The sequence below is a fragment of the Gracilinanus agilis genome, chromosome 5, assembly GCF_016433145.1.
Source record: "Gracilinanus agilis isolate LMUSP501 chromosome 5, AgileGrace, whole genome shotgun sequence".
NCBI lineage: Eukaryota > Metazoa > Chordata > Mammalia > Didelphimorphia > Didelphidae > Gracilinanus > Gracilinanus agilis.
This window is the reverse complement of record NC_058134.1, coordinates 67,332,290-67,360,099: the sequence shown is the minus strand read 5'-3', so window position 1 is coordinate 67,360,099 and position 27,810 is coordinate 67,332,290. Positions and strand designations below refer to the sequence as shown.

General features: G+C 35.8%; 1 protein-coding gene across 1 annotated transcript in view; it reads right to left on the bottom strand.

Annotated features, from left to right (window-relative positions):
- Nucleotides 1-2,019: 2,019 nt before the first annotated feature.
- LOC123248701 (myosin-IIIa-like) overlaps nucleotides 2,020-27,810 on the bottom strand; it is a 66,962-nt gene continuing 41,171 nt past the window's right edge. Inside the window, exons 5-6 of the mRNA XM_044677558.1 lie at nucleotides 5,721-5,797; nucleotides 2,020-2,169 (exon numbers count right to left, since the gene is read on the bottom strand). Coding sequence (XP_044533493.1) covers nucleotides 2,020-2,169; nucleotides 5,721-5,797 — 227 coding nt within the window. The remainder of the gene's footprint in view (nucleotides 2,170-5,720; nucleotides 5,798-27,810) is intronic.

The following is a 27,810-nucleotide window of genomic DNA, read 5'->3' as shown; positions in this document are numbered from 1 at the left end:
CTATAAAACTTTAAGTTTTTATGATTCTTGGATCTAAAGTACAATAACTGATAGCTCTAAGATCAAGAAACTTTAGTGGGCCCTACTGCCTCTAAGTAAAAGAATATTTCCTTTCTTTGACACTTAAGGCCCTTCACAGTCTGGCTCCAACATAATTATTCAAACTGGTTTTTCATTCCTGCCCTCATGAATGCTGGACTATTTATACTGGCCTACTTCCTACTCCTTCTATTTGACATTCCATGCTCTCTCTGCCTCTGGTTCCATGAGTACCAACCTCCATGTCTAGAATGGTTGGTCTCATCACTTATACTTTGTAGGATTCTAATTTCCTTCGAAGCATAATTTAGACATCATAACCTATGTAAGGTCTTTCCTAGTCCCCCAGATAAGTTATTATTATATTGTATTTACTTGCAGACATTTTGCATTATGTTGAGCTATGTTTTTCCTCAACAGAATTTAATTTTTGTGATTTTTATATTCTCAAGTATCTAGCAGGGTACCTAGTAAATGTTGTACTGAATTAGACTAAAGGGATAAAAGATGAAAGAGTGCAGAAATATGATGGTAAAACCAAGTCCAAATTTGACTGTTGTTATATTCAAACTCTGAGTCTCACCTTGATTGACAAGGGAGACAGTTAGAAGACATTGGAATGTTCCCGGATGCTGTGAGGACCGGAGTAAAGGCAGTTGGCCTGAGGATATAAATACCCCAACAATCATCTGGGAGGGGTCTTTGGTCCTGGAGGCTCAGATCTTGTGTCTTTGAGCTTTGACCATTTGTCCTCTCTGAATCTCCCTAGATCTTTAGGCATTTGAATCATCATTAGCTATTAGGTATCTGGGCCTGGGAGGTGAAGGGAGGAAGGGAGGTATAAGAAGAAGAGGGTGACTTTCCTGAGGAATTTCTTCCTAAAGGCTGTACAGGCTGACATCACAAATTGATACTAAGAAAGCTGAGAGAGGTCATCGGTATCTGTACCAACTGAGCAGATTGCCCTCTGGTTTGGCAATGGCCAAGCTGAACCAGAGGAGTGTGAAACCACTAGCTCCACCTTACTGAAACAACAGCCTACAGTCCTGAGGGATTATTGATCATAGCTATTAGTGACAGGGTCTCCTATCCCCAATCCGTTCCTGATTATTCCTTTCCTATTTAACATCAATAGATAAAGTTTATTAAGTACTTTCCTGAGTGGTCATTAAATCACGACCCTCAGGGAGGGAACAATGCAGTCAGATGAAAACGTTATCTAAGGCTAATAGAACCTGATATTAATAACTAATCCAACCCCAGGTGGGACCTGAAAGGGTTACCCATCTACCTGACCATTAAGGGTCCTGCCTGGGCACTGTTATATAATAGGGCATTATAACATCCAGCGGGGTGCCAGGGTTCGATGGTCCCCCTGCACCAGCTACCTAGGGGAATACAAGGAACAGCTTCCCAAACCAATATCCCCTAGGAGCATAGCAGTATTCAGAAGAGTCCCTATTTATTTTTAAAACACTGTTCAGGTCACCTACTAGCTTGGTTCCAAAGAGAATATATCCAAAATATTAAAGAATTTTTTTAATACAGAAGTTAAGCCCAAACCAATATGACATTTTAAGGGATGAAATTGTTCCATTCCATTCTAGCATAAATGAGTTAAGTGTGTTATATAATTAAGTGAAAGATATTCTCTTTCCAACAAGGAAGAGCTTAACAACAGTAACATAGATGACTGATTTCTAAGACAGCATTGCTGCTAAAGACGGAAAAAAATGTTCACTAGTTACTAGGATTTATTCTATTTTATAACATTCATTGTACTTCAAGGAGAAAATTAAAATTGCTTAGAAAACAGGAGAGAAGAATCAAAATAATGTCTCAAAGCATTTTGCCTCAACATATTGAAATAGATCTTAGTATCCCCATGTTGACTATTTTCAACTATATTACATAAAACATTCAGTAGATGGAAAGAGGTAATAGGAAAGATTTTGGTGAATACTCTACACAAAAGTACCTCTACCTTGGTATTTTGAATAGTGCTCTCATAGGGTGCAGATCCGCAAAAGGTGGGTCTCCATCTCCCAGCTCAATAGCAGTAATACCCAAAGACCATGCATCACATCTGGCATCATAGGTGCTATCCAGTTGCTGTTCACATGCAATGACCTGGTAAAGGATAGAAAGTAGATATAGTCAAATTCTCAGATTTTGCTTAAAAATTCTATTTAAGGATTGAAAGCAAAAATGGTTTCCATCCAGCAATTCAACACAATTATGACTGATAGGTGATGTGGGAAGGCAAATAATCAAATCAGAAGTCCTAACTATCAGATTGCTTTATCCTCCACATGCAAAATAATTTATTTTGACTATATTATATAAACCAAATTAATTAAACTACACAATTCCTCCACTCAGGTCAGGCTGAACCATACTCTTTAATTTTTGTTATGGTTACTCTTCCCTCTGATTTGTAGTGATTTAGATTTTCTCCATCTAAAGTTCCACTTCCTCTATGAAAGCTTGCCCTAGAACATGATGTGTTTTCTCCTGACTTCTCTGACAGAAAACAGGGTTCCTGAAGGCAAGGTCTGCTTCATATTATCTTTGTATCCCTCATGTCTAGCAGGTGCCTTTTGCATAATAGGCGAGGTTCAGAGTAGTGGTCTTAGTAATTGAGATTAAGAGAAAGATATGAGATGTGATGATAGCAGAATCACAAAAGAGATTTTAGAGGGATCTTGGAGTTTCCTCAGTTCAATTTGTAGCTCTCTCCCTTCCTCAAAGTTAAGAGGTTTGCTGAAGATTAGATGACCAATAATAAAGCTATCATCAAATTGTCATTCAGTATTGCCTCACAATTTAGAATTAAGTGGGGCAGAATGGTCAGAGAGATTGGGCACCTAACCAATTTCCATAATCCCTGATCATCATGAGAAAGCACACTTTCCAACAACTTCAAGGTTTTATTTCTTGCTTTAAATTTTTGTAAATGGCAACCAATAGAAAATATGGAAATGTGTATTCTGGGAAAGCTTCTTATATCATTGTATATCATTTAAGTAAAGGTCTATGATAATATCTTGATAAAAGGACCCAAATCTCTAAGACCTCTTTTTCTCATGCTCTCCTTTTTTACCTCTGGGGCTAACAACTCTTGAATCTTTGTCTTAAAATGTCCGAGATAGGTGGTTACACCAAAATATGCATTGACAAGTGAGGGTTCCAAGAAGACCCTAAAGTAGAAAACTTAAATGAATAATTACTAAGATCTATCACAAAAAAACCCATGAGTTTAGCAGCTTCATTATGTGCACTAGACATGTTGCCCATTTGTGAACTATGAGGCTGTTAAGTTAAAATCTGGTTCAAATGTGACATTTCATTAGGAATCTATGCTAAATTGAACAAATGTTCATTAAGCATCTACTCTATGAGAATCATTCTATTAGGAGACGGAAGGACATATAAAGATGGATCAGACACAGTTTTTTGCCTCCAAAGAACTTACTATCTAGAGTAGTGTGTGAGGGTGTGTGTATTTGTGTGTGTGCGTGTGTGTATGTGTATGTGTGCTTGCAAATAGATTTGTGCATGAATGATATAATACATAAGATAAATATATTACATATTACTCTTTCTCCCCAGACTTTCAACATAATAGAGTGCCCCAAGGCTCCTACTAGCCTTCTCCATTTAGAACTCACTTCCTGCCCAATCCCTGTCATTACAGTTAATAATATTCATTAGTGGGGTGAGGTAGCTTGATCAATGCCACTCTCCAAAAAAGTTGGCCAATATGTTATCTCATGAATCAAGGAAAATAGTGGTACCTGCTGGTCAAAGTACATTTTACTATTTGTGATAATGGTAAAATGAGAGCTAATAAATGGCACAATGCAATTTTGTACTTTGTATGTGATATGTTCTTAAAAATGTTTACTTAATTGAAATGGATATTTAACAAACAGTTGAGCATTCAAACAAGACTGAATCTCATACAGCTTTGTGTGGAATGAGAATAGGCCACCATTTACCTAGAAAACAAACAACCAGAAATCTCAGTCAACATATTTTACTATTCATTGGCAACTGATATTCTAAAGGATGATCTTGAAGTAATTAGAACTTTAAAAAGCATCCTAAATTATCAGAGAAAGAATATAGGTTAATCGTTAAGTACATTTTATATTAGTTGGACAGTTCAAATTTGACCTCACACACTTCCTAGCTTTGTGACTCTGGACAAGTCACTTAACCCCCATTGCCTAGCCCTTATCGCTCTTCTGCCTTAGAACCAGTCCGAAGTATTGATTCTAAAAAAGAAGCTAAGTTTTTTTTTTAAAGACATATGCCTGGGATATTTTATTTTTCTTCCTTTTTCCCTCTTAAGATTTACTAGGTGACACAATAGAGAGGGTGCTGGACTTAAGTCAGCAAGACTTCAGTTTGAATCCTGATACACAATGACAAGCTGTGCAACCTTGGGGAAATCACTGAATATCTCCCAACCTCAGCTTTCCCATTTATAGAATAGGGATAATAAGCATACCTATATCTTAGCATGATTTGGAGGATCTAATGAAAATACATGTAGGTCACTTTGTAAAACCGAAAGCACTGTATAAATGTTAGCAACAAAAGCAACAATTGCGCATCTTAGATGGGAAATAATTTCTTTTATATAGCGAATGCTCATTGGCTTCAAACACAAACCTTCTCTAAGTATTTAGTTCGCAAATAGTTTTTATTTTGTGATTGTCTATGATTGCTGAGTCTTCTGGAGCATTCCCTTCCCTTCAGTAAATGCTGACCAAATAACAGTTTCTTTAAAAGATCCCATGATGCCAGTTTTCAAAAATGCCTTGTCCTTACTGATATATGGAAGTAGAAGAATTAAAGGCATTAGAAACATTCTAGTGACCATGGGGAGAAGATGATTTGACAGCAAACTGCTTTCCCTCAGCTATTTTAGCAGCTGATTTACAGCTTCCTGAAGGTAATGATATATAGATAATGCATTAAAAGCTGAATCCAGCCCTGAGGCAGGATGCTGAAGTGCTGGGAAATGCCACATACTTCAATGGATAGTAGATCTTACCTCAATAAACGAAGTTTAATCAATCTCTGAAACTTTTAAAATTCTAAAATAGTTTAAAACATCATTAACATGCTACTGACACAAATGTGTCATGCATGAGAAATGAGTTTTAGGATAATAAAGGCTATAATGAACTTCTCTGTTTTAAAATTTATTTTTGTATAGAATAAACACACACACATATATGTGATTTAACACCTTAAAACTGCAAAAAGACTTTTGGGACACCCTGTTTATATTTTTGTGTGTGCATTTACATGTATATGTATCATATCTCCTAATGGTCTATAAAATCATTGAGGGCATAGGACTATTTCTTTTTTATCTTTAGTATATAACAGTGCCTGGCACAAAGATGTTTAATAAATTCTAGGTGACTTATTCATTCTCAGGTGTACCCTCTACACATATATTACTCCCAAACCTAAAAAAAAAAACTAGTGTTATAAATGTAACATATTTATTATATTTAAAATTAATTTAATTTCATAATTATTACAAACAACAAATTAAGGAAATTTGTGAAGCTTTGAAAACTGAGAAGGGATGGGGGAGAGAAAGAAAAAATTGAGGGAATTTAAACACCAAAACTGTATTTCTTGAAATCTTATCTGACCTCTGGAGCCATCCAAAATGGTGTTCCTACAGATGTGTTTCGACGGTGTCGAGTACTGGTTAGCTGTGCTGACACACCTGTGAAGAATGAGGGAAAACTTATTTCTGGGCTTGGCTACACATTCTGTTTCCCCTATGAATCACATCATAGTTCTAGCTTTTCCAAGGGATCACTTCATTTTCAAGAGGTCCATGGTACAACGATGATTAAAGTGTGGATATTTCATGCAAGAATACTGTGGTACATTGGAAAGAGCACTGGGTTTGGAGTTAGGGGACCTGGTTCAACTGCTGGCTCTATCATTCACTCTGGATCTTGTGACAAGTCATCCTTCCTTTTGGGACCTCAGTTTCTTCAACTGTAAAATATAAGGGAAGGCACTTGCCTAGGATTTCACAGCTAAGTTGAAAGCAGAAATAGAACTCTTTTTCTTCCTCTTTTGATAATTTGATGTTATCCAATCACTCTTTTTCCAGTCATGCAATTTCCTAGATAATATATTTTATTTTACTTTTCATGCAATCAAATTTGGTTATATGTGACTCTGAACTTACATCGCTTAAGGGTATTTCCATTACATTTGGACTGCTTATGATGTTTATGGTTCCAAGATCCTCATGATCAATAATTCCTCACTAAATAACATTGTTGGAAGAATAATAGTGTTAAAAAGATGAACCTTTCTAGAAGCAAATAGCTTGAAATCACCAAAAAAAAAACCCAGCTCCCTTTCTCAAATGCAATCTAGACTGATGAAACATTTGTAGCATCTATCCAAGAAACAAGACTACTGATGAGTTGTTTCACCGGCTGCCTGTACAATTATGTGCCATTATTCTAAAAAATATATTTTTTCATCTAGTTTGTTTTTCCAGTATGGGCACTCAGACCAATCACTTTTCTACTGCTGTGGACTTGAGGCAAGGGGTTCTGTAGTGTTCTAAAATTCCATGTAATGCATAATAGTAGAACTAGTGTCATCTCTGAATAAAAACATACACTCAAACTTGTTATTATCAAAATAACTTTCTATTATTTGGATTCTAAGGATGGTATGTTTTAATATTTTCTTGAACACCTTATATGAGCATGTTTCTGTAGTTTATCAGTTTCTTGATGTTAATATTAATCTGATCACTGAACAAAAATCATGCCATTGATTATATCTGTCTGTCTTATTAAGTTTTAACATATTCACTAATAGAATATTAAGAAAATCTTCAAAATCACATTCCATCCTAGCTAGTCAAAGTTTTTTTTTGTTGTTTTTTATTTTTTATGTTTATTTATTTTTTATTTATTTTTATTATTTTGCATTTATAACATGGTTACATGATTCATGCTCTTACCTTTCCCCTTCACCCCCCGCACTCCCCCCACCCATGGCCGACGCACATTTCCACTGGTTTTGTCATGTGTCCTTGATCAAGACCTATTTCCAAATTGTTGATCATTGCATTGGTGTGGTAGTTTTGAGTCTACATCCCCAATCATGTCCACCCCGACCCATGCGTTCAAGCAGTTGTTTTTCTTATATGTTTCCTCTCCTGCAGTCCTTCCTCTGAATGTGGGTAGCGTCTTTACCATAAATCCCACAGAACTGTCCTGGGTCATTGCATTGCTGCTGGTACAGAAGTCTATTGCATTCGATTTTACCATAGCATATCAGTCTCTGTGTACAGTGTCAAAGGTTTTTTTTAAAGATCAATAAACAATCAACATGAGAAGGATCATTCTGTAAACCTCTCACTTATCTGCCAGAACACAAAGATGTGGTCTGCTTTGGATGCTAGATGAAACCAGCTCTGCCAACCTCTTTATTTGACTCTCTAAGGAAAATATTTGAGCCATTCTTTCATGTGGTTCCAGGTTCTTAATGTATTTTGAGGCTCTTTATAATAAGGACATCAGAAAGGATGCCAGTCGATCCCTGTAGCAGTCTATCTTAATGACTACCAGGTAAAGTCTATCAGTCAATAAGTATTCATGAAGAACCTCTTACATGTCAGGCATTTTGCTAAGAACTGGGGATATAAAGAAAGCAAAAAACCGTCTCCATCCTCAAGGAGCTCACATGAATGGAGGAGATATGAAAACAATGACATACAAATAAGCTACATATAGAGTGAATTGGAAATAATCATCAAAGAAAAGGTATTAGAATTCAGAAGGATCAGTAGTAGCTCCCTAAAGAAGGTTAGATTTTAGCTGGAACTTGAAGGAAGCCAGATTAGCCAGGAGGGAGAAATAAGGAGGGGGAGTATTATTGGCGTAGGGGACAGTCAATGAAAATATCCAGGCTTGGGAGATGGAGTATCTTGTTTAGGAAACAGCAAGGCCAGTGACACTGGATAGCTGAGTATGTGTGAGGGACTGTTATGGGGTATAAGAACCCTGAGAAAGTGGGGAAATAGGTTATGAAGGGCATTGCAAGCCTTTTAAGAGTATAAACACTTAAGTGAATCTTGGTAGACTGTCTAAGAATTGTGCATTCTTCACATCAGCTTTCACGCCTCCTTGTCACCATCACAGCAAAAGCAGATGGAAGCCACCCAGGACTGTGAGCCATTTGATGTTTTTGTCCATTTTTATGGAGGCTGGTGGCCAAAACAATGAATCACCTTGTGATCTGATAAACTTCTTCATGATCAACTATGCTGGTTCTTGGACATGACACATATAGTTTTTTGCCAGATCTTCATCTGAACTCTTTCCAGATTGGCAGGACTAGACATAACTTGCACTTCACTGACAGAGTCTTTGAGACTCTGTGTTAGGGTCACCTTCACACTGATGAGGCAGTCATAAGAATAAAATTTTTGGAAGACTGAATTAAATATTTCAAAGCAGTTAAAATATCATGCTATTCCAGGTACAGCATTTTGGTTTCAGTTTTGCTAAAGATAAATTATGGATTCACATTAATAAGGTATTTTTTAAAGGAGACTCCAAATAACAATACTTTTTCTTCTGGCAGAAATTCTATTGGCATTAATTATTATAGAGCTTAATTGCATAGCAAATTCATGTTTTCTGAATTCTTGTTAGGTATAGGAGGAAGATGATATCATGCCACAGTTGGCAATGATTTTTCCTCAAGATTTTCAGAATCGAACCAGGTGGAGTGGATATAATAATGGACTTGAGAGTCTAAATACCCAAGTTGGCTAATCTCTTGATCTGTGACAAACTACCAATCCTCTCTGAGACTCAGTTTCTTCATAAGTTAAATAGAGACAATAATAATAGCAACCCCCCCACTCATGAGATTATTGTAATGATTAAATGAGATATGCGGTGTAGATTATTTTACAACTGTAATGTGAATGTATGTTATAGTTAAAGAATCAAAGACTTTTTGGTCAGACTAGGACTTGCAATGGCCTGCTATTCTATCCTTCAGAATGTAATTAGCACTCAGAAAGAAGGAAGAATAGGTCAGTAGGATGTGGAAATTTAACATTAGCCTCTACTCCCTTTCTTTGGCAGCCTAAGACAACTATCAGATTTTAAAGGGAAAAAGAAGTTTAATCTTAAGATTGTAGCTACAATGTGTTTGCCCCTAGCTGAATAAGGGTGGAGACAAAGCTTTTCATTTCTCTGTAAACAAACCTCTTAAGATAGTGTGGCAAAAATAAATAAATAAATAAATAAATGAAGGATAGTGTGTGGCAAAGAAAACTGGACATTCTCCTCCTGTAGCCATTTCAAAGGATTCATGACTCCTAGTGTCTGGAAGACCCACCTCTTGTCCAGAGTCAGGTTGAAGCTCTCCAATCAAAAAGTCTTGGGAAAGGGACATCATGAAGACCATTAATTGGAGTACTGGGAGGAAGTAGGGGCTCTTTCCCCTAGGAATCTGGAAAGAGTAGGTGTATGGGTCATGGTGTTCAGAAGAGAAGGTAGTAGTCATTCTGGCAGTGAGGGGGGGAATTGTGGCAGTGATGAGTAAAAGTACAGCCTCTACTGGAAACGGAGAATCAAGCGATATAGTGTCCACAAAAGGAAGCAAGGCTTTAGCAAGCCTCAAAAGATCAGAGTAGTGACATCTACTCTTTGGGTTTTCATAACTCTTCTGGCTCTCCTCCTACTTGTCTGGATACTCCTGCTAAAACTTTTTTTGCTGCCCTATCATTCATATCACATCTCCTAACTGCATGTCCCCCAAGGTTCTCTCTGGAACTTTCTTTCTTTTTCTATGCCATATAGTTTGGCAATCTTATTAATTATCTTATGTTAAATTATCTTCTCTGGGCAGGTCTCATGAGATCCACTCTCCAATAATAGAATCCATTATTTTTATTCTCCTGTATCCTCACATTTTTTATTATGGTTGAAGATTACCACTATCTTCCCACTCACCAAGGCTCACAGTTTCAGTATGACATCCTTGATTCATTATTCACCTTCATTTCACATATTTGGTATCTTGCTAAATGTTAGCATTTCTACCTTTATAATGACAGATAATCTCCTTTCTCCATGTGGTCATAACGGTGTAGAGATCCTCAGCACGTTTCACCTGGACTACTACGACAGCTTTCTGGTCTGTCTAACTTCTCCCTACTCCAATCTTTTTTCAACTTAGCTGCCAAAAAGATCTTCTTGAAATGCAGGTATGACTGTATTACTCCCCTACTCAATTAACTCCAAATGCTCCCTATTACCTTTTGGATCAAATGTAAAATCCTTGGTTATTTAAAGCCCTTCACAACTTGTTTCCTTCCTACCTTTTCATTCTAATTACCCTATATTTGCTTCCATGCCATGTATCTCATGTCCCAGTGTCACTAACATTTTGTTCTGCTATAGGATGTTCCATGTACCATGCTTTTCCAGTGGCTGTCTCCTATACCAAGACTGTTTTTCATTCTCACTCTCCCCTTTTAGATTCTTTGGCTTCCTTTAAGACTAAACTCAAATGTCACTCTATTCAGGAGGCCATCCCAGGAACCAGTCCCCTTCTTCCTTCCTCCACCTGCTAGTACCTCCTCTCTGAAAATACTTCTATTTACACAGTACACACACCCCCACACACATTTACAGTTATTTTAATGTTACCTCCCCCATTAGAGTGTTAGCTCCTTCAAGGCAGGAATACTGTTTCTACCTTCATATCCTTAGCACCTAACACATAAGAGCTTAATAAACGCTTATTGACTGATTGTCGAGTCATGGAATGATATCCTAGCACAAGGCAATGCCTTCAAGCAATAATTATAGCATGGAAATGGGAGATATAAGTAACTGTATTTACCAAAATACTTACCAAATTTAAAAAATACAAAATAAAAATGTCCTGAAGGTCACATATTGAAAGATACTATGCATCTCAATAGTCTGCTGTGTAGAATGCTCCATATAAAACAATCCCTATTATAAAACGTTTTCTCTCCTTTCTCAATAACCTTTATACAGAAATAACTTCTCAGTACAAATCCATATTTTATTTTTTCATTCCTTTTTGACCTTGAGTCATATGGAACACAGAAATAGCCCCACTGAAGAATAGATTTCCTAAGCAATAGGAAAAAAGAATGCTTTTGTGTTTATAATTATTAAATAATTACGTCCTCATAGAGTCTAGATTCCTGTGGTATTTATGAGGTTTACATAAAGTTTCACCTATGTATACTTCATAGTTTAAATTAAACCCAGCTTCATATTCACTGTTTTCTAAATAATTTTTGTACCACTAAAGTTATGTTTACTTTCTTAAATTTTAAATTCATTTATTTGTTTGTTACATTAAAATACCTAGGTAACTCCTTCTCTCCTCCCCCATTTGGGAAGACATAATTTGACAAAAAGATATGTGTATCTTTTTTTTTTCTATGTTTTGTTCATTTCAATTTATTGGTTCTTTCTCTGAAGGTAGACATACATGAGTCATTCTTCAAACACTATGTCTATCCCTTGGTTCTGCTCATTTAATTCATCATAATGTCATGTATGTCTTTCCATGTTTTGTTTTGTTTTTTTTTAAATGAACTCATTTGTCATTTCTTATAGCATATCAGTATTGCATCATAATCATATGCCACACTTATTTAGCCATTCCAAAAAAATCAAGAATTTTCAAAAAAATTCAACCAACCCTATATGTTAAAGTATTTCTGGCACAACGAAGAAAGGCATATGAAAAGAATCTTAAAGAGTACATGAAACATTAGGTAAATATGTAATGAAATGGGGAAAATCAAAGCTATATTGATTAAAGCTAATATGCAAAAAAGAAAAATTTGGAGATTTACTAGCTTCTCTGCAAAGATATGAAAACTAGTTTAGCACAAAGTTTATTTTAAAAATACTTTAGTAAATTAAAACACAATACCTTCCAAAGTAGTTATATTTAAAAAAAATCTTACTAAAGTGCCTATTAACTCAACAGAAATGGGTGGCCTTAATAATTATTTTTAATCCACTATTTTTCATTCTTTTGATTTTGTTTTATTGTTTCTTGATGTCTCATGAAGTCATTAGCTTCTATTTGCTCAATTCTAATTTTTAAAGACTGAATTTCTTCCATGACCTTTTGATCCTCATTTCCTATTTGGTCCATTCTCCTTTTCATGGCACTCTTTTCTTGATTGGATTTTTGTACCTCTTTTTCCAGTTGAATAATTTTGTTTTTTAAGCTATTTTTCTTTTTGCATTACTTTGATTTATCTTTCCCATTTTTCTTTAATCTGTCTTATTTGATTTTTGAATTCCTTTTTAAGTTCTTCCAGAGTTTGAGATGGATTCTGTTTTGTTTGTTTTTTTTTGAAGTTTTGCATTATAAAAATGAATTCTTTAATTTCTTTAATTTAATGGGGGATTTGGAGGTCCTATTACTATAGAGATGTGTAGAGATTAACCAGCCCACAGTGACAGGAAGTAGGAACCAGGGAGCCCTCTGCTAAGCCAGCATCAGTTACAGGCTGTCAGTTGCTGACAGTGAGGAGAGGCAGTTGCTGAGAAGTTGGTCAGTTAGTTGCTGACAGGACTGGCAGTTGCAGGGAAGTTGGCTTCTGGGTGTGAGTTGGTCATTGGGGGTTGGTTGCTGTGTGGTAGGCATTTACTTGCTGGAATATAAAGGAGGGCCTGAGTTTACTGAGAGGGCGTTTGGATTTAGCTTTTAAAGGGTTTTTTGCTTCCAGGATCTCTAGAGAGCAGGAGGTCTGTCTCTGAGGCAAGGATCTGCTGTCAGTTGGCTACTGACAGTTGAGAGGCTATAGAAAACTGATTGAAAGAATGAGTGGTAAATGCCTTTTATTTTAGGGAGTTAGGTAGTTAGTGAGTAATTTATAGATAGAGTAGTTTAGATTAGTCCTGGGTTGTGCCAGGAAGAAGAAAATATCATCAGAAGATAGTTAGAGGTAGTCTTGGGAATTTTAGGTAGTTTAGGAATTTTGGTATATTTATAGGTTATAAGATTAGTAATCTCTTTATCTTCTTTTCTATCTTTCCTTCCTTTACTATATTCTTTTACTATCTCTATTTTAATTAAACTAAATTGTTAATTGTTAAAAGCTGCTGGAAGTTTTCTTTTTCTCTGGCTTAAAGGCATAATATTAATTTACAACTCATTATATTCTCATTAAAACTTAAATTATTAAAAGCTGCTCTCTTATTCTGACAAAACCCCTATTTTAACCCTTACAGCATGTGGTTGCTTGAATCTCACCATCCCCTGTTGGTTCTGTTCTTTGCTGATTGTCCCCATAGAAATTTTCAAGTGTTCAATATTTCTTTTTCTGTTTGCTCATTTTCCCAGTCTTTTTTTGTCTGTGAACTGGAAATTCTGAAAGCTGCTTGCTGAATCTGTACCCCTCTGCTGCTGACTTCAGCAGTGTGAGATATTTTGCCCTGGGGCTAGATCTGTATTGCATCTGGACAGGCTTAAAAGCACACAATGCTATGGACTTCCAGGTTTTACTGTGGGCTGATGCCAGGGCCTGGGACTTCAAGGGGTGGGTCTGAGATGCTCTGTTTCTGGTGTATTCCTCATTTGGGGATTCTGAAGTTATGCTATGTCCAATCAAGGAACCTAGTGCAGCAGGTGGCAATGTGGTCAGCCAGCATTCCTCTGTGTGCCGTTTTGCTTCTGGTTCCCTCTTATCCTGTAAAAATCACCTCTCTGTCTACTTTTCAAGCTGTGTTCAGCAGGAGAGCCCCCTTGCTCCTTCTTGCTGTTTGTTTTTGAGTCCTGTCATTTTGAGGTGCTTTTTAAAGATTGGTCTGGAAGGATTGTCAGAGTGGTTTAGACTTTTGCTGCTACTAAATCACCATGGCTCTCTCTGTTCAAATCCACTCTTTTTCAATTAAGTTAAACTTTTAAAAATTCCTTTGATACCTTTAAAACCTTGCAACTCAGCACTTGGGTGGAGGTTATCTGCCTTTTTGTGGAATGAGTAGTCACTACAAATGGATTAATCTCTGTCTATATTCCATAACATCCATTAGGGATAAGATGCAGAAAAGCAAAATTATGTCATAAAACTTTGAGGTCAACATGTTCTGAAGCATGAAACAGAGCTAAGAAACTCTAGGTGTTAAGGAATATTAAGCAAATTATCTTTTATTGGGAATTACTCAGTGGGTCAAGTAACTGAATCCTATTATTACACTAGTGATTTAAAGGACAAGAATGCTACAGGGTGAAACAATCCCCCAAAGGGAAGACTAGAAGATTTGGATTCAGAATGAACATGGACAGAAACAAAAAGCCAGAAGAAAATGAATGTAGGAATAAAAGGGAAAGATGTTCATGAACAGAATGAAGGATAATACTCTAACAGGAAAGATAAATGAAATTTGAGGGGGAAAAGTCTGAAGCAAAGAAAAACTGAGCTCATGAAAAATTTATGGGGAGTATAGTAAGTAGGAAATATCAAAAGACCATAAATAAATAACTCATTTGGCCTCTTACTAAGTGATATCATAAGAATTAATGTATTCTGTAATGATCCCCAAATCACCTCATTGTGTGTTATGATGGCCTTGGGAGTAACCTAAGTGTTCCTTGGCCTGAGCTTTGTGTAGGAGGGTAAGGATTATGCTGAGAAAAATAATCTCAGGCCCACAGTTTTAAATATCTAATAATTTTTTTGAGACTTCACAAGCTTCTAATCTGGTTTCAGTTGGTTTAGTATACATTTATAGAGTTTGCATTATACTCTCTCAGAATTCGCTATGCTATTGTTCAAGTCATTTTTATAGTCATGTCTGACTCTCAGTGACCCCATATAGAGTTTTCTTGGTAAAGATACTAGAGTGATTTGCCATCTCCTTTTCTAGTTCATTTTACAGATGAGGAAACTGAGTCAGAATGAAGTAATTTGCCCCTGTCTAAAGCCAGATTTTAACACAAGTTTTCCTGAATCCAAATGTAGCATTCTATCTGTGGCATTGCCTAATTGCCTCTTATAATTCCTCATATGTGATCAATTAAGTAGAATTGTGATTCTTTGTAAATAACAAAAAAAATAAAAAGATCATTTTGTTGCACTGACACTGCAAATAAATGAAAGTTGAATTATAAATGTCCATAATTTTAGACAGAATAAACATTAGAGGCCACATAATTCAACATAACACAATGGAAAGAATATTGAATTTTGAAAAAATGTTGATCTGAATTCAAATCTCAGCATTTTCTATCTAACCCTGTGCATTATTTCATTTATTTGGTATTTAGTTTCCTTAACTTTAAAGTGACAAGGTTGACCAAGATATTCTATACAATTTCTTCTAATTCAAATTGAAGAATCCTAAAAGATATCTTTCCTTCAATAAAGCAAGAAAGATGAGATTAGAGTTGGGGGAATAAATCGAGTTTAGCAATTTTTAAGAGTTAGTAAATGAGATAATCGATGAGGGTACCATTCTGTGAGTAACACATAAGATCTTGGGACAAAAGAGGTATTAGAGGTATCTTTATCAAAAGGGTGCAGGTTTTTGCCCCAACCTCCAATATTTCCTTGTCACATGGTATTTTTTCTTTGTCCACTTTGCCCTGGAGAGCTTGTAACTGTGTATTCTATCCCATGATCTAAGATGGAAGCATGATATTAGCCTTGCCTGAAGCTTCAAGGCCATTTATTTCAGTGTTTAGTGTTTAGCCCTTTCTGTCTCCTGAACCAAGGTTCCTAACTATTACCTCTAGCTCTGTTGGTCTCCTTCTACTCTTTGATATACTATTTTACCCCTATTTGATATTATTTTGGATCATTTCCATGACATAAATTCAAATTCAACAGAGACTTAGCAAGTGCTTCCTTTGTGTGAGGTACAGTGCTAAATTATGGGAAATACAGTCCTTGACCCTTAGGGAGGTTATACATTACTGATCTAATACCAGACGTAAAATTTTTACATAGGTAACTCTGGGGAAGAAAATGGCAATTTTGCCAATTATAAATGAGGTAGTAAAATACTTGGTTGAGCTCGAGTCCTTTTGCCCTTCACCATATTGTGGTATATATTTGGTATAATTAACATCAGGATGGATTTTGCCTGGGTGCATTCAAATTGTGTTATGGATTTTTGATGTGATGTTCAGAGAGGTAGCAAGAGCTGAAGTGAACAACCTCTATTGAGCAGAATAGAAATAATCATGAGGCCCACCAGCCTTTCCCCATTTGCAGCCTATTCCATCTACATTTGTGACATTTACTTTTACTCTACTACTAAAAGCTTTCTGTGCTCAGTAGCACGTCTTATTTTAGCACAGTGTCCGAGGGGATTTGCTATTAAAGGCAGAATTATCCCAAAGTATTAACCTTTGATGTGGTGGCAAATGTTCAAACCTGAATAAATGTACTGATTCATCATCTGCCTTGGGGTGACCGTTAGAGAGAGGAATAGAAATTAAAACATAGGTGTACTCTAGTCCAACTGAACTGATTTTAGAACACACATTAATCATACTGGACCTCTCATATCTCGAACACCAAGCCTCAGGGTACCAATCTAACCATTGTGCTTGGCTTGCATCCATCTCCTCATATGGGGCTGTGATTTTAGCTGTCATATTTTAATATCAGTTGGTTGCCAAAGAGGTGAAAATTCTCCTGAGGTCTTAATACACCTCTTAAAATAACTAACTGCCTGAGGAACCTTGAAAATACATTTGCTACCAATCCTTTGGGCCATTCAAAGTCATCACGCCCTGTCATGTTATGTGAACATTTTAAAGACATAAGATAGACAACACTAAAAGAGAATGAGAAGAAGACTAGGTATGGGATCAGAGGGCATCTGTATGAATTTCAGCTCTGCACCTATTCCCCACCTGGGTGATTTTGAGTAAGTCACTTAACATCACTTGACCCTAGTTTCCTCGTGTAATATAATAATAATAGCATTTATTTCATGCACTAGGCGTTATGCTAACTACTTTAAAAATATCATCTCATTTGATCCTTTCAACAATCCTGGGAGATAAGTGCTATTATAATCTGCATTTAACATTTAAAGAAACTGAGGCAGATAAAGATTAAATGGCTTGTCCAAAGACACAGATTTGAAGTTAGGCTTTTCTGATTTGAGGTCCAACACTGTACATGCAGGACCCTATGAACATCTTCTTGACAAATTAACACTCTTTAGGATTCAGAGATCTTTTCTCTTTCAAATTTCATTGATGAACATCTTTCTCAAATATACTGAACACTTGCTAAATGAACACAGTGAACAGCTTAATCATTTATTGATTTGTGTAGTAAAAGGTATTTGAGAAGTTCGTCAGAATCTGAATTGATCACTTGGCCACGTAATGCAAATTGTTTCCATGAATTAATTTCTGATCAATATCAACTTCTTTCTGTTCAAATATCTTTTCCTAATGTAAATGGAGAAGAGATTGCACAGTAAATAATAGGTCTTTGTATTCTCATCTCTTCATCACATGTAACTCAAGAAGCATTTCCATAATTTCGATAACCAAGATGGTTTCCTGAGAGATGAAGTAACTTGTGCAAGAACAGAGGCAGGACTTGAATCAAGTACTATAGGCTTTTTTTTGGAAGTTTGTCTCTGTAGACTGGTAGGCTGTCTCTCAATCTACTTGGTCAAGATTGCTCCAGGGCTTGTAGCAAGGTAGGGGGACAATCATGATTGGAACACAGGGTTATTGATGCCTAACCTAGTGATCTTTTCAAAAATTTAATTTGTTTGTAATTTATACCTCTTGATGCTTCACTTAAAAAAAGACAGTATCAATATTATACTTATGAAATTAATTATTCAGTATGAGGAAAATATCCTCTATAAGTCACTTTTGTGACTGGATGGAGAATCTGAGCTGCCCAATGGATTTCTAATATCCAAGTCATGTGTCATAGAAGTAGGGGAGAGAATATAGAAAAAGCAATTTTATACAATCACAAGAAATGTAAAATATTGACTGTCACATCTTCTTGTGATCTACAAGGCTATTTTATTATGAGATTTTCTCATTGTACTATTTTTTTATATTTGAGGCAGCTAGGTAGCATGAACCTATAGGGAGTTAGGCCAGGAGTCAGGAAGATTTGAGTTCAAATTGAGCCTCGGACACTAGCTGTGTGACTTTGAGAAAGTCACTTGACCTCTTTGCCTCAATATCTTCTTCTATAAAATGGGGATAATAATACTTAACTTCTAGAACTAATGTGAAGATCAAGTGAGACAATACTTATCAGGTGCTTAGTATACTGCCTGACACAAAGTAGGTACTATATAAATGCTACTTATTTATTATCATCAGTCCTGTTTTTTAAGTTTTTACTCTGATTTGCAGAATTCTGACATTTAATTACCATTTCGGCTGCTACTTTACACAAACAGAGGCAACATGACATGATGAGTAGAAGTCAAGAGCACAATTTCATTTAAGCCTCAATCAATCAATACTGATCAAGCACCTATTATATATAGATACTGTGTTGGGGATACAAAAAGAGACAGAAGACAGTACTTGTCCTCAAAGAGCTTACAATCTAGTAAGTAAGACATAGTAGTAATGCAGTTCAGTGTTTTGAGAGCCAGGAAGGCTTGGGTTCAATTTCTACCTTTAACATATACCTATGTAACAACAGACCAAATTATTTAATCTCTCAGTGTTCAGGCAATTTTCTAGGACTCAAAGTTAGTGTAGAATTACAGTGCTGAGTGAAAGGAGGTACCATACCAGGAATTTCCAATACTAATGAAACCAAATTTGAATCAAAGAAAATTATCATGTGGTACATAGATTAAAAAGAAACAACAACATGACAACATATTAGAGCACAAACTAAGTTTTGCATGAAGATATTTTATTAGAAATGTATAGAACTAAATGAAAAGAATCAAATTACCGAAAGAATTTAAAAATGCATAGATTTATATAAAGCAGAATAGAAATAAAAAAGCAAAGAATAAAAATGATGAAGAAATTAAATTTACTTACAAAAATGCAAAGTACTTCAATTAACAGAATAGAAAGAAGAAATTTCAAAAAACCCAGTCTCAGAAAGTGAAATTAGATAGGTTATTAAGAAACCACCAAAAAAAAATCGGGTCTAGGTAGGTTTATAGGTGAATGCTATTAAAAAATGAAAGAGTAATTAGCACCTAGGCTCTGCAAATGGCTCTTAATAATTTGAGAAAGAAAAAAAATTCTACCAGAATTCTTTATCAGATCAGTCTTAAATTAATACCAAATGCAAGAAAGAATAAAGCAAAGAAAGATTAATGAATAGGGATACAAAAATGTAAATCAGATCTTAGCAGAGGCTACAGGAATATTTCTATAAAATGATCAAACTAGATGAAAAGTATATGAGGATTTTCAACATTAGGATAACAAACATAATTAATTGTAGGGATAGGGATGGGACCAAACACCCTGGGGAGAAAACTCTTTCAATGAATGCTGACACCTTCTCTTTAATTTATAATCCCAGAAAGTAACCTGGAGAACCCTGATGGGTTAAATGACTTGTGCAAAATAAAAACATCCTCAAATATATCGAATTATATAATCACTGAGTCATTTTATTATAATTCAATGCTATTTAAAAATATTTTCTCTAATACTTTCAGATGCTTGATTTTGATGACTGTTTGAAAAATAGGATAAAGGTTTAAAATGTTTTAAATCTGCAGGGGTAGATGCAACATCTGAACAGAGACAAACAGAGCATAGTTTGAAATGTGGCGGCATACTGTGGAAACATGGTAGCAGAGTGATCAGCCTGGCAGAGAACAAGTCCTCAGATAAAGGGTGACTCCTTTACAGTAATGCTTTGAACAGATTCTGAGTCAAAGAGAATCACAGGTGCCAATGTCTATAATTAGCTGCTGAAGCTTTAAGAAAGGAGAGGAAACAGTGAACACATGGTAGAAAACCCAAATTATTCACTAATCTTTTTAGTCATGTTCCTGCCTGGTCAGCCTAGAGTTGAATCCTATCTGAATGTCAGAGTCCATCCCTGAGGGAAACTAAGTCATTTAGCACTTTAGCCCCTGGTTTGGGAGCTGGAGGGGCTCTGATTGTGTGGAAGGAATCATGTTTGTATAGAGGCAAACACACACACACACACACACACACACACACACACACACAAGCCAGGAAAGAACAATCGGCACATGAATCAGTTAATGTGCTTTTATGTTTCTATTATTAAAGCTAACTAATTGTTTTGAATGACATTATAGGAAAGAGGGAAGATATTTAAAAGGCAGAACTTTTCTTATCAGGTGGAGAAAATTTTAGGGAAAGGGAGGGAAGAGAGTAAGCTTACATAATCATTTTTAAACAATTCAGGGTCTGAAAAAAACGAATGCTTTGGAAAAATCAGTTTAACAGATTAGGTTTTCTTTAAGATTAAATTCTGGGGAAAAGAGATGAATAAAAATGGAGAATTGAAGTTCACATTGCAAAAAAGAGTCTTCACTTTATAAAAGGATTTTGCACCAGTCATATTCTACCTATGTGACCTTAGGCCAACAATTTTCTCATTTATTCATTCATTTATTTAATTATTTGTTTATTTGATTGTTTGTTTGTTTGTTTATTTATTTATTTTTTTAGACCCTCACCTTCCATCTTGGAGTCTATACCGTGTATTGGCTCCAAGGCAGAAGAGTGGTAAGGGTAGGCAATGGGGGTCAAGTGACTTACCCAGGGTCACACAGCTGGGAAGGGTCTGAGGCCAGATTTGAATCTGGGACCTCCCTTCTCTAGGCCTGGCTCTCAATCCACTGAGCTATCCAGCTGCCCCCCAATTTTCTCATTTATAAAAGGATATTAGACTAGATGACCTTTGATATCCCTTCCAGCATTAAATATGTGATTTTACAGTTCCCTAAACATATCATATTAAGAATGATCAAAACTCCCCATAATTACAACTTTTCAGGAACACAGCTACGGTCTTCTCAATACACTAAAATACTCTTTTTCTGTGGATTCATCATATCATGGAGAGACTCACTCAGCAGCATATACTGGCATTTTAACACCTGCTTTGAAGCTACAGGTATTTTGTGCTAAGCAAGTGAAAAACCTCCTATTGTATATATACACGCAGGATTGAGATTTTATTAGAGCAATTTCAGTGTGAAAACTCTAACAACTAGAAGACAATCCTATGTGACTTCATAGATAAATCCTACCCAAATTAGGGGTTCAGTGACTTTCCCTGGGTAATCAGTGAGCAAATATCAGAGAAAGGATTTGAATGCAGGATTTTTGACTCTAAACCCAGCATTCTCTTCTCTATGTGACTCTGCCACTACTGTGCTGTCTACTCTATCTACCTAAATGGAAAAAAAAAATCTCATTCTGATTGTTTAAAATCTATATTTAATTTGAAGTAAGCATTAATACCATCATTAGGCTTTGCTTAAGTTTAGCAACAAAAAATTAAACCCTTGACAACCTTGACTCAGAATATAATGCCTAGCACATCAGTTTGGACAAAGTACACAGACATTTGCACGAAATTATAACACTTTACAGTAGGGTTCAATTTTGGAAAATGTTCATTTTGGGAGAGCTGAGAAACAGATCATCAGCCAGTTACAAAGAGAACTTTTAAAAGCAGTGAGTCAACTTATCCATTGCTCAGCTTAATGTGATGACTGAGCTATAAATGATTTGGCTTAGAAGGAAGATAAATACCACTTTCCATAAGAACTGATTCTGTATTCTTAGTGAAACTTCAACTTTGGAAAATGGATAGGAAAGTTTAAGGCCCTAGAAGTTGGAACATTTTCCTTTCACAAGACTTTTTCCCTTCTCCTTTGTTCTCAATATCAGATATTATGTCGAGGCAATGTTCTGCAACATCCCTGAGACTTGCTATGTCCCATATTATCCCACATATTAAAAGAAAAAAAAACCTGTGGATTATTTATAATATTCAACAGAAGCAAGTTAGGATAGAAGGACATTTCAGAAATGAAGTTCACAAGAGCTACTTACACGGGCCTGGACAAAATTGGACTAAGAATCAGGCAATATGGCATAATGGCTGGGCACTGGCCTTGGTACTGGGAAGATCTGGTTTGAATCCTGCCTCATATGCTAATAAGTGGTGTGAGCCTGGAAAAGTTAATTAACCTCTTTGGGGCTCAGCTCCTTTATCTCTAAAATGAGTGTGTTAGATTAGATGCCCTCTGAGATTCTTTCCATTTCTAAATCCACACATTTACCATCCTATGATAATAATAAGTGACATTTATTTTACAATTACTTTAAAGTTTGAAAAGTGCTTTTACATATGGAATCTCATTTGATTTTTATGATAACCAATAAAGTAGAATTATTATTGCCTCCATTTCACAGAGGAAGAAACTAAGGTGAAAGAGTCTAAGGGACTTGTCCAGGGTCACACAGCAGGTAAACATCTGAGATAGGATTTGAACTCATTTTTCTAACTATAAGTCCAGGGCTCTAATTACCACAATAACCTACATGAAAGTAGAAAGAACTTCTAATCTGGTAAGAAACAGCACAGATGAGACAATTCTAAGTGATAACACAGGGAGAGATAAAACATTCTTAAAAAACCCCCAAAATATTTGTTTTAAAGTTTTTTCTGTTTTCCTCTCCCCACATTAAGTTTTAGGTTGGATAGTAATAGGGTAAAGCTAAGGTCAGACCTGGGATTGACTGGTTGTACTCTTGATAATAAAACTTCTAGTAGGGATAGGCTAATCTCTTCATTAGCTTTTTTAAAAACCCCTATGTTCTGCCTTGGAATCACTAAGTATGTATAAAACTGGTAAAAGTCAGATTTATATCTGTGTCAAGGTACAGGGCCAAGTACCATCAGCAGGACTTGTCCAAAATGTGGCAATTCTTAAAATGTTGCTAATGGTGGGTTGCCAACTGAGTAGAGGTGGGACAAGTGAAAATGGGGCATATAAGCAAAATAAGGGAGTGTTCTTGCTTGAAAGAGAAAAGTAATGCTATTTTTTAAATCTAAAATTTAGATTTAAAGTTGGAAGGAGCCTTAGAAGCCATCTAGTCCAACCATTCCATTTTATAATTGAGGAACTGTAGTCTAGAGAAATGTGACATGCCCCAAAGTCAGGATTTGAGCCCTGATCCTCTTCCTAATGAAGGAAAACATTTTCCCACCATATCATTCTGTCTCAACAATATAACTGAGGTAGTTATAGAAAAAAATCTCCACCTACTAAACTCTCTTGGGATTATAGTGATGTGGAGAGTAAGTCAGAGGCTAAGGACGAACTTGGGGTTGACTGGTTGCATTCTTGATAACAGAACTTCTAGTAGGGATAGGCTCATCTCTTCATTAGCTTTTTTTAAACCCTTATGTTCTGCCTTGGAATCACTATGTATTGATTCAAAGACAGAAATTGGTAAGAGTTAGGCAATGGGGGTTAAGTGACTTGCCCAGGGTCACACTGCTAGGAAATGTCTGAGGTCAGATTTGAACGTAGGAACTGTCCTGGCTCTCAATCCACTGAGCTATCCAGCTGCCCCCTCTTCATTAGCTTTTTAAAGACCAATGTGAAAAGGTTAACCTGGAACACTAGAGACCAAAAAAATAGAGAAGGTTAACTTCACTCTCCCTGCAGATAGCCTGAATCTATCAGGCAGTGGCCACTGTCATCATTTCCCTCCTAGCTAATGGGTAGAACCACATCAGTTGTAAATGAGGCAGGTTACAAATGGGTTGTGACTCATTTTAGATAATTTTCCAGGTATATTATTGTGCTTGTGATGACCAAATATGGAGTAGGAAACACTTATATTTTTCAATATCAACCTCTATTAAATATATTTTATAACAGTGACATTCTCAATAAGTTCCACATTTATCTTGTAATCCTTGCCATGATTTCCAAGCTATATGTGTGATATAGATCTGACATACATAAATATGTGGTATATATATTCTCATATATATGCAAATATATACATTATGTGAAGAATACTATTTAAGCTATTTTTAAAATTTTGTAACTTGAAATAAATGCTTGTATTTATTTATTTTTGAGTCAGGATTGCCTAGTTTATGGTGGTCACTCATGGGTCCAATCTCACTGTTGGTTGACATGAAAATTGACTTGTTCCATTTCTGACCTGGGCTGGTTTGCCTTCCTTATCTAGCCAGTGGTCTCTTGTTCCTTGGAGAGTCACCATATTGGTGCTTCACTCAGTACGGATTAGTCTTAGCCATACTATTGAACTCCTGGGCTCAAGGATACCATGAGACTTACCAGTAGCAGGTATGTGCACACTACTACTGCATCTGGCCCAATTTGGTCTCATTATAGTTATTTTCCCCCTCATATCTCAGAAGCTCAAATCTTCATTAACTTTGCTCCACAGTGTGGTATATACAATTAGTCCTCACATTGTAGAGTAGCAATTTCCCTGGAAAGTTGATTGTAGGGTGAATTAAATTCTTGTTTACCATTGATTGACATTATAAGGTTGGGACTAAGAGCTTGGCAGTATATTATGTCTGAAAGAGCTCTGGCTGAAAAATCAGAGTACCTGGAATTAAATCCTGATGTTTGGTGATTTTGGATAATAGCCTCAGATTTCTCATTTGTAAAATGTTGATAATAAAGTAGTGTGTTATAGTTGTAAGAATTCAAGACAGTTATAAGTTCTCTGTTAAAGTCCTAGCTTTTAATCTCTCAGATTTCCTCAGCTAAGGTTTCCTCAGCTATGATAATATTTCTATGGCACAATCTCCCTGGTTGGTTGTGAGGCCAAACAAGAGAATGTATTTAATTGAAATTGTAAGTAAGTTAAATTAAAACATTTTAAGCAATTTACTAATCTTTGTGCTCTTAAAAAATCCCCTTCTTGTTAGTAATTAGAAAATGAAAAGAGAGAGACATTAAGTACTAATAGGTTTAAAGGAAAGCAGCTAGGCGGTTCCATGCAGGGCCAGAATCAAGAAGAACTCATCTTTATGAGTTCAAATCTGGCCTTAGACACTTACTAGCTGTGTGACCCTGGGCAAGTTACATAATCTTGTTTGCCTCCATTTCCTCATCCATAAAATGAGCTGGAAAAGGAAATGGCAAAACTCTCTAGCATCTTTGCCAAGAAAACTCTAAGTGGTGCCATGAAGAATTGGACAAAGCTGAAGAAATTTAAAATAAAGGGAAATTAAATGGTTAAGAAGTGATTCTAGAGGACTTATGATTAACTGCAAGACTCATCTCTTGACATAGAAATAATAAATTTAAGATTCAGAGTAACACATACATTTTTAGATATTTTTGTTAATTAACAATAAAACAAGTAAGAGGTAATATCTGGAGTAGTTGGAAGTCCTAATAAAAAAAAGGTAGGGCAAGTTAGGAAGTCAGAAAGGGTAATGAAAATTTAGATAGAAATTGGAAAGAACAAAGTAATTAGCTCAAACAAGGCAAAGTGACAAGAAAGAAAACAAATCTGTGTCAACTGTTTAAAGGTTAATGTGAAGAGGCCAGCCTAGGAGGCTAGAAAAGAGAAGTCTGCCTAAAACTGGGGGTGAGTGCTGACAGTCAAAGGAACAGTAGGGTAGTAGAGAAAGCTTGGTAAAAAGCAGGGGTTCTTAACCTTTTTTTCATATCTGAGACACCCTTGACTCTCAGATAAAGTCTATGGATTCCTGAGAAGTATAGTTCTAAATGCATAAATTAAAATGCATAGAATAACAAAGCCAACCAATCATACTGAGATAATTATTAGAATAGCAAAAAAAAGCTCCAATTATTTAAAGTCAAATTTATTTGTATAAAAAGTGTTTTATAATTACATTCATGTAATTCCTAGGTTTGTTTTAGCAGATATCCTCCTATGTAAGTTTAATCTGTGGCTATTTCTTAAGGTGATCAAGAAAAAAGGAAAAGAATCTGTATGTTCTAAAATATTTATAACAGTTCTCTTTGTGGTGGCAAAGAACTGGAAATTGAAGAGATGCCCATCAATTGAAGAATGGCAGAACAAGTCATGGCACATGACTATGAAGGAATACTACGGCATCATAAGGAATGAAAAACAGATTAATTTTGGAAGAACTTGGAAAGACCTGCATGAAATTATGGAGAGTGAAATGAGCAGAACTAAGAGAAAATTGTATATACAGCAACAGAAATATTGTTTGAAGAATGTCTTCAGTATGCCCACCTCCAGGAAAGAACTGATCAATAGAAATAAGTAAGACATAGTTTTATATACACATATATATTTATTAAATGATACCTTCTCTAGTGGGGAGTGGAGAGGGAAAGAGATATAACATAACAAACAAAAAAATAAATTAATTTAAAAATCAAGTTCATAGACCTCATATTATATGAACTACTATTTTAAAGGACTAGTATCAGGAGAAAATAAACCATTTAGAGTTGAAGGAATTGTAAACTTTTTGGAATATAATTCAACAAGGTCTACAGAGTCTAATGATTCACTGCTATTTCCTACCTTTTCTGTAAGAAGAAAAATGACAACCTGCTCTATCAACACTTCAAATCAGCTTTATTCCAAGGATCAAGAAACAATCTTCCTGTCAGAATGCTTGAGGTAGGCCTTAAGTGAGGTCAATTATTTTTAGGCCGATTATATAGTCGATTGCTTACCTAGGCCTGATGCCAAGTACATTTCTTTCCTTTTTGGCAATTGCATGTGAATCTATCAACTGACAAGCATCCATTCAATATCTATTATGTACTGGTACTCTGCTAGGTGCTGGGGATACAAATATGAAGGTGAGACAGGACCTGCTTTCAAGGTGCTTATTATTCTACTGGGAGGAATAGGTAAACATTCTTAGGTAGGTAAATAGTAATATATATATATATATATATCCATTTTTATTTATTCATTCATTCATTTACTTATTTATTTATTCATTCATTTATTTGTTTGTTTGTTGATTTATTTATCTATCCATTCATTCATTCATTTACTTATTTGTTTGTTTATTTAAAACTAGAAACTAGTAGATTCAGGCTACCACTTCTATCTTGCTTGGTCAGGTAGTTAAAAAAAACCACTTTTTAAAGCCCTTAATAAATACCAGGCACTGTGGTAAGCGCTGAGGATACTGGAAAAGGCAAAAACATGGTCCACACCCTAAAGAGGTCACATTAAGATTAGAGAAACAACAAACAACTATGTATATTCAAGATATGATATAAATAGAAGTAGAGTCTAGATATCTGCAGTATGAATAGAATAGTGTCATCCCAAGAGAGTAGTGAGGGTTGGAGGGGGGAAGAGATTGGGAAAGGTCTCTTGCAGAAAGGAGATTTGGTCCATCAAGGGGACCAGTTCACTGAATTTGTCTATTTGGAGCCTGTTTCAAAAGTGCTTTTTACCTTTTTGGAAAAATCATACCACTATTATATTTGGGCCATATTTTGTATGTGCTCCCTAGTATCACACAGTAGTCTAAAAGGAGAAGATTTAGGGATTCTTTCGTTTTGTACCTCTAATAGCAGTAATTCTTGTACGAGTTTATGGTGAGCTACTGCTGCTTGTCTCAATTCTGCTCTAGCATTCAGGAGGTGAATTGAATCTCTTGCTTACACCACTAGCATCTTCTATTTGGTTTGGGAGAGTTCACCTACCTTCTTGCTCTTTCCAGGCTTCCCA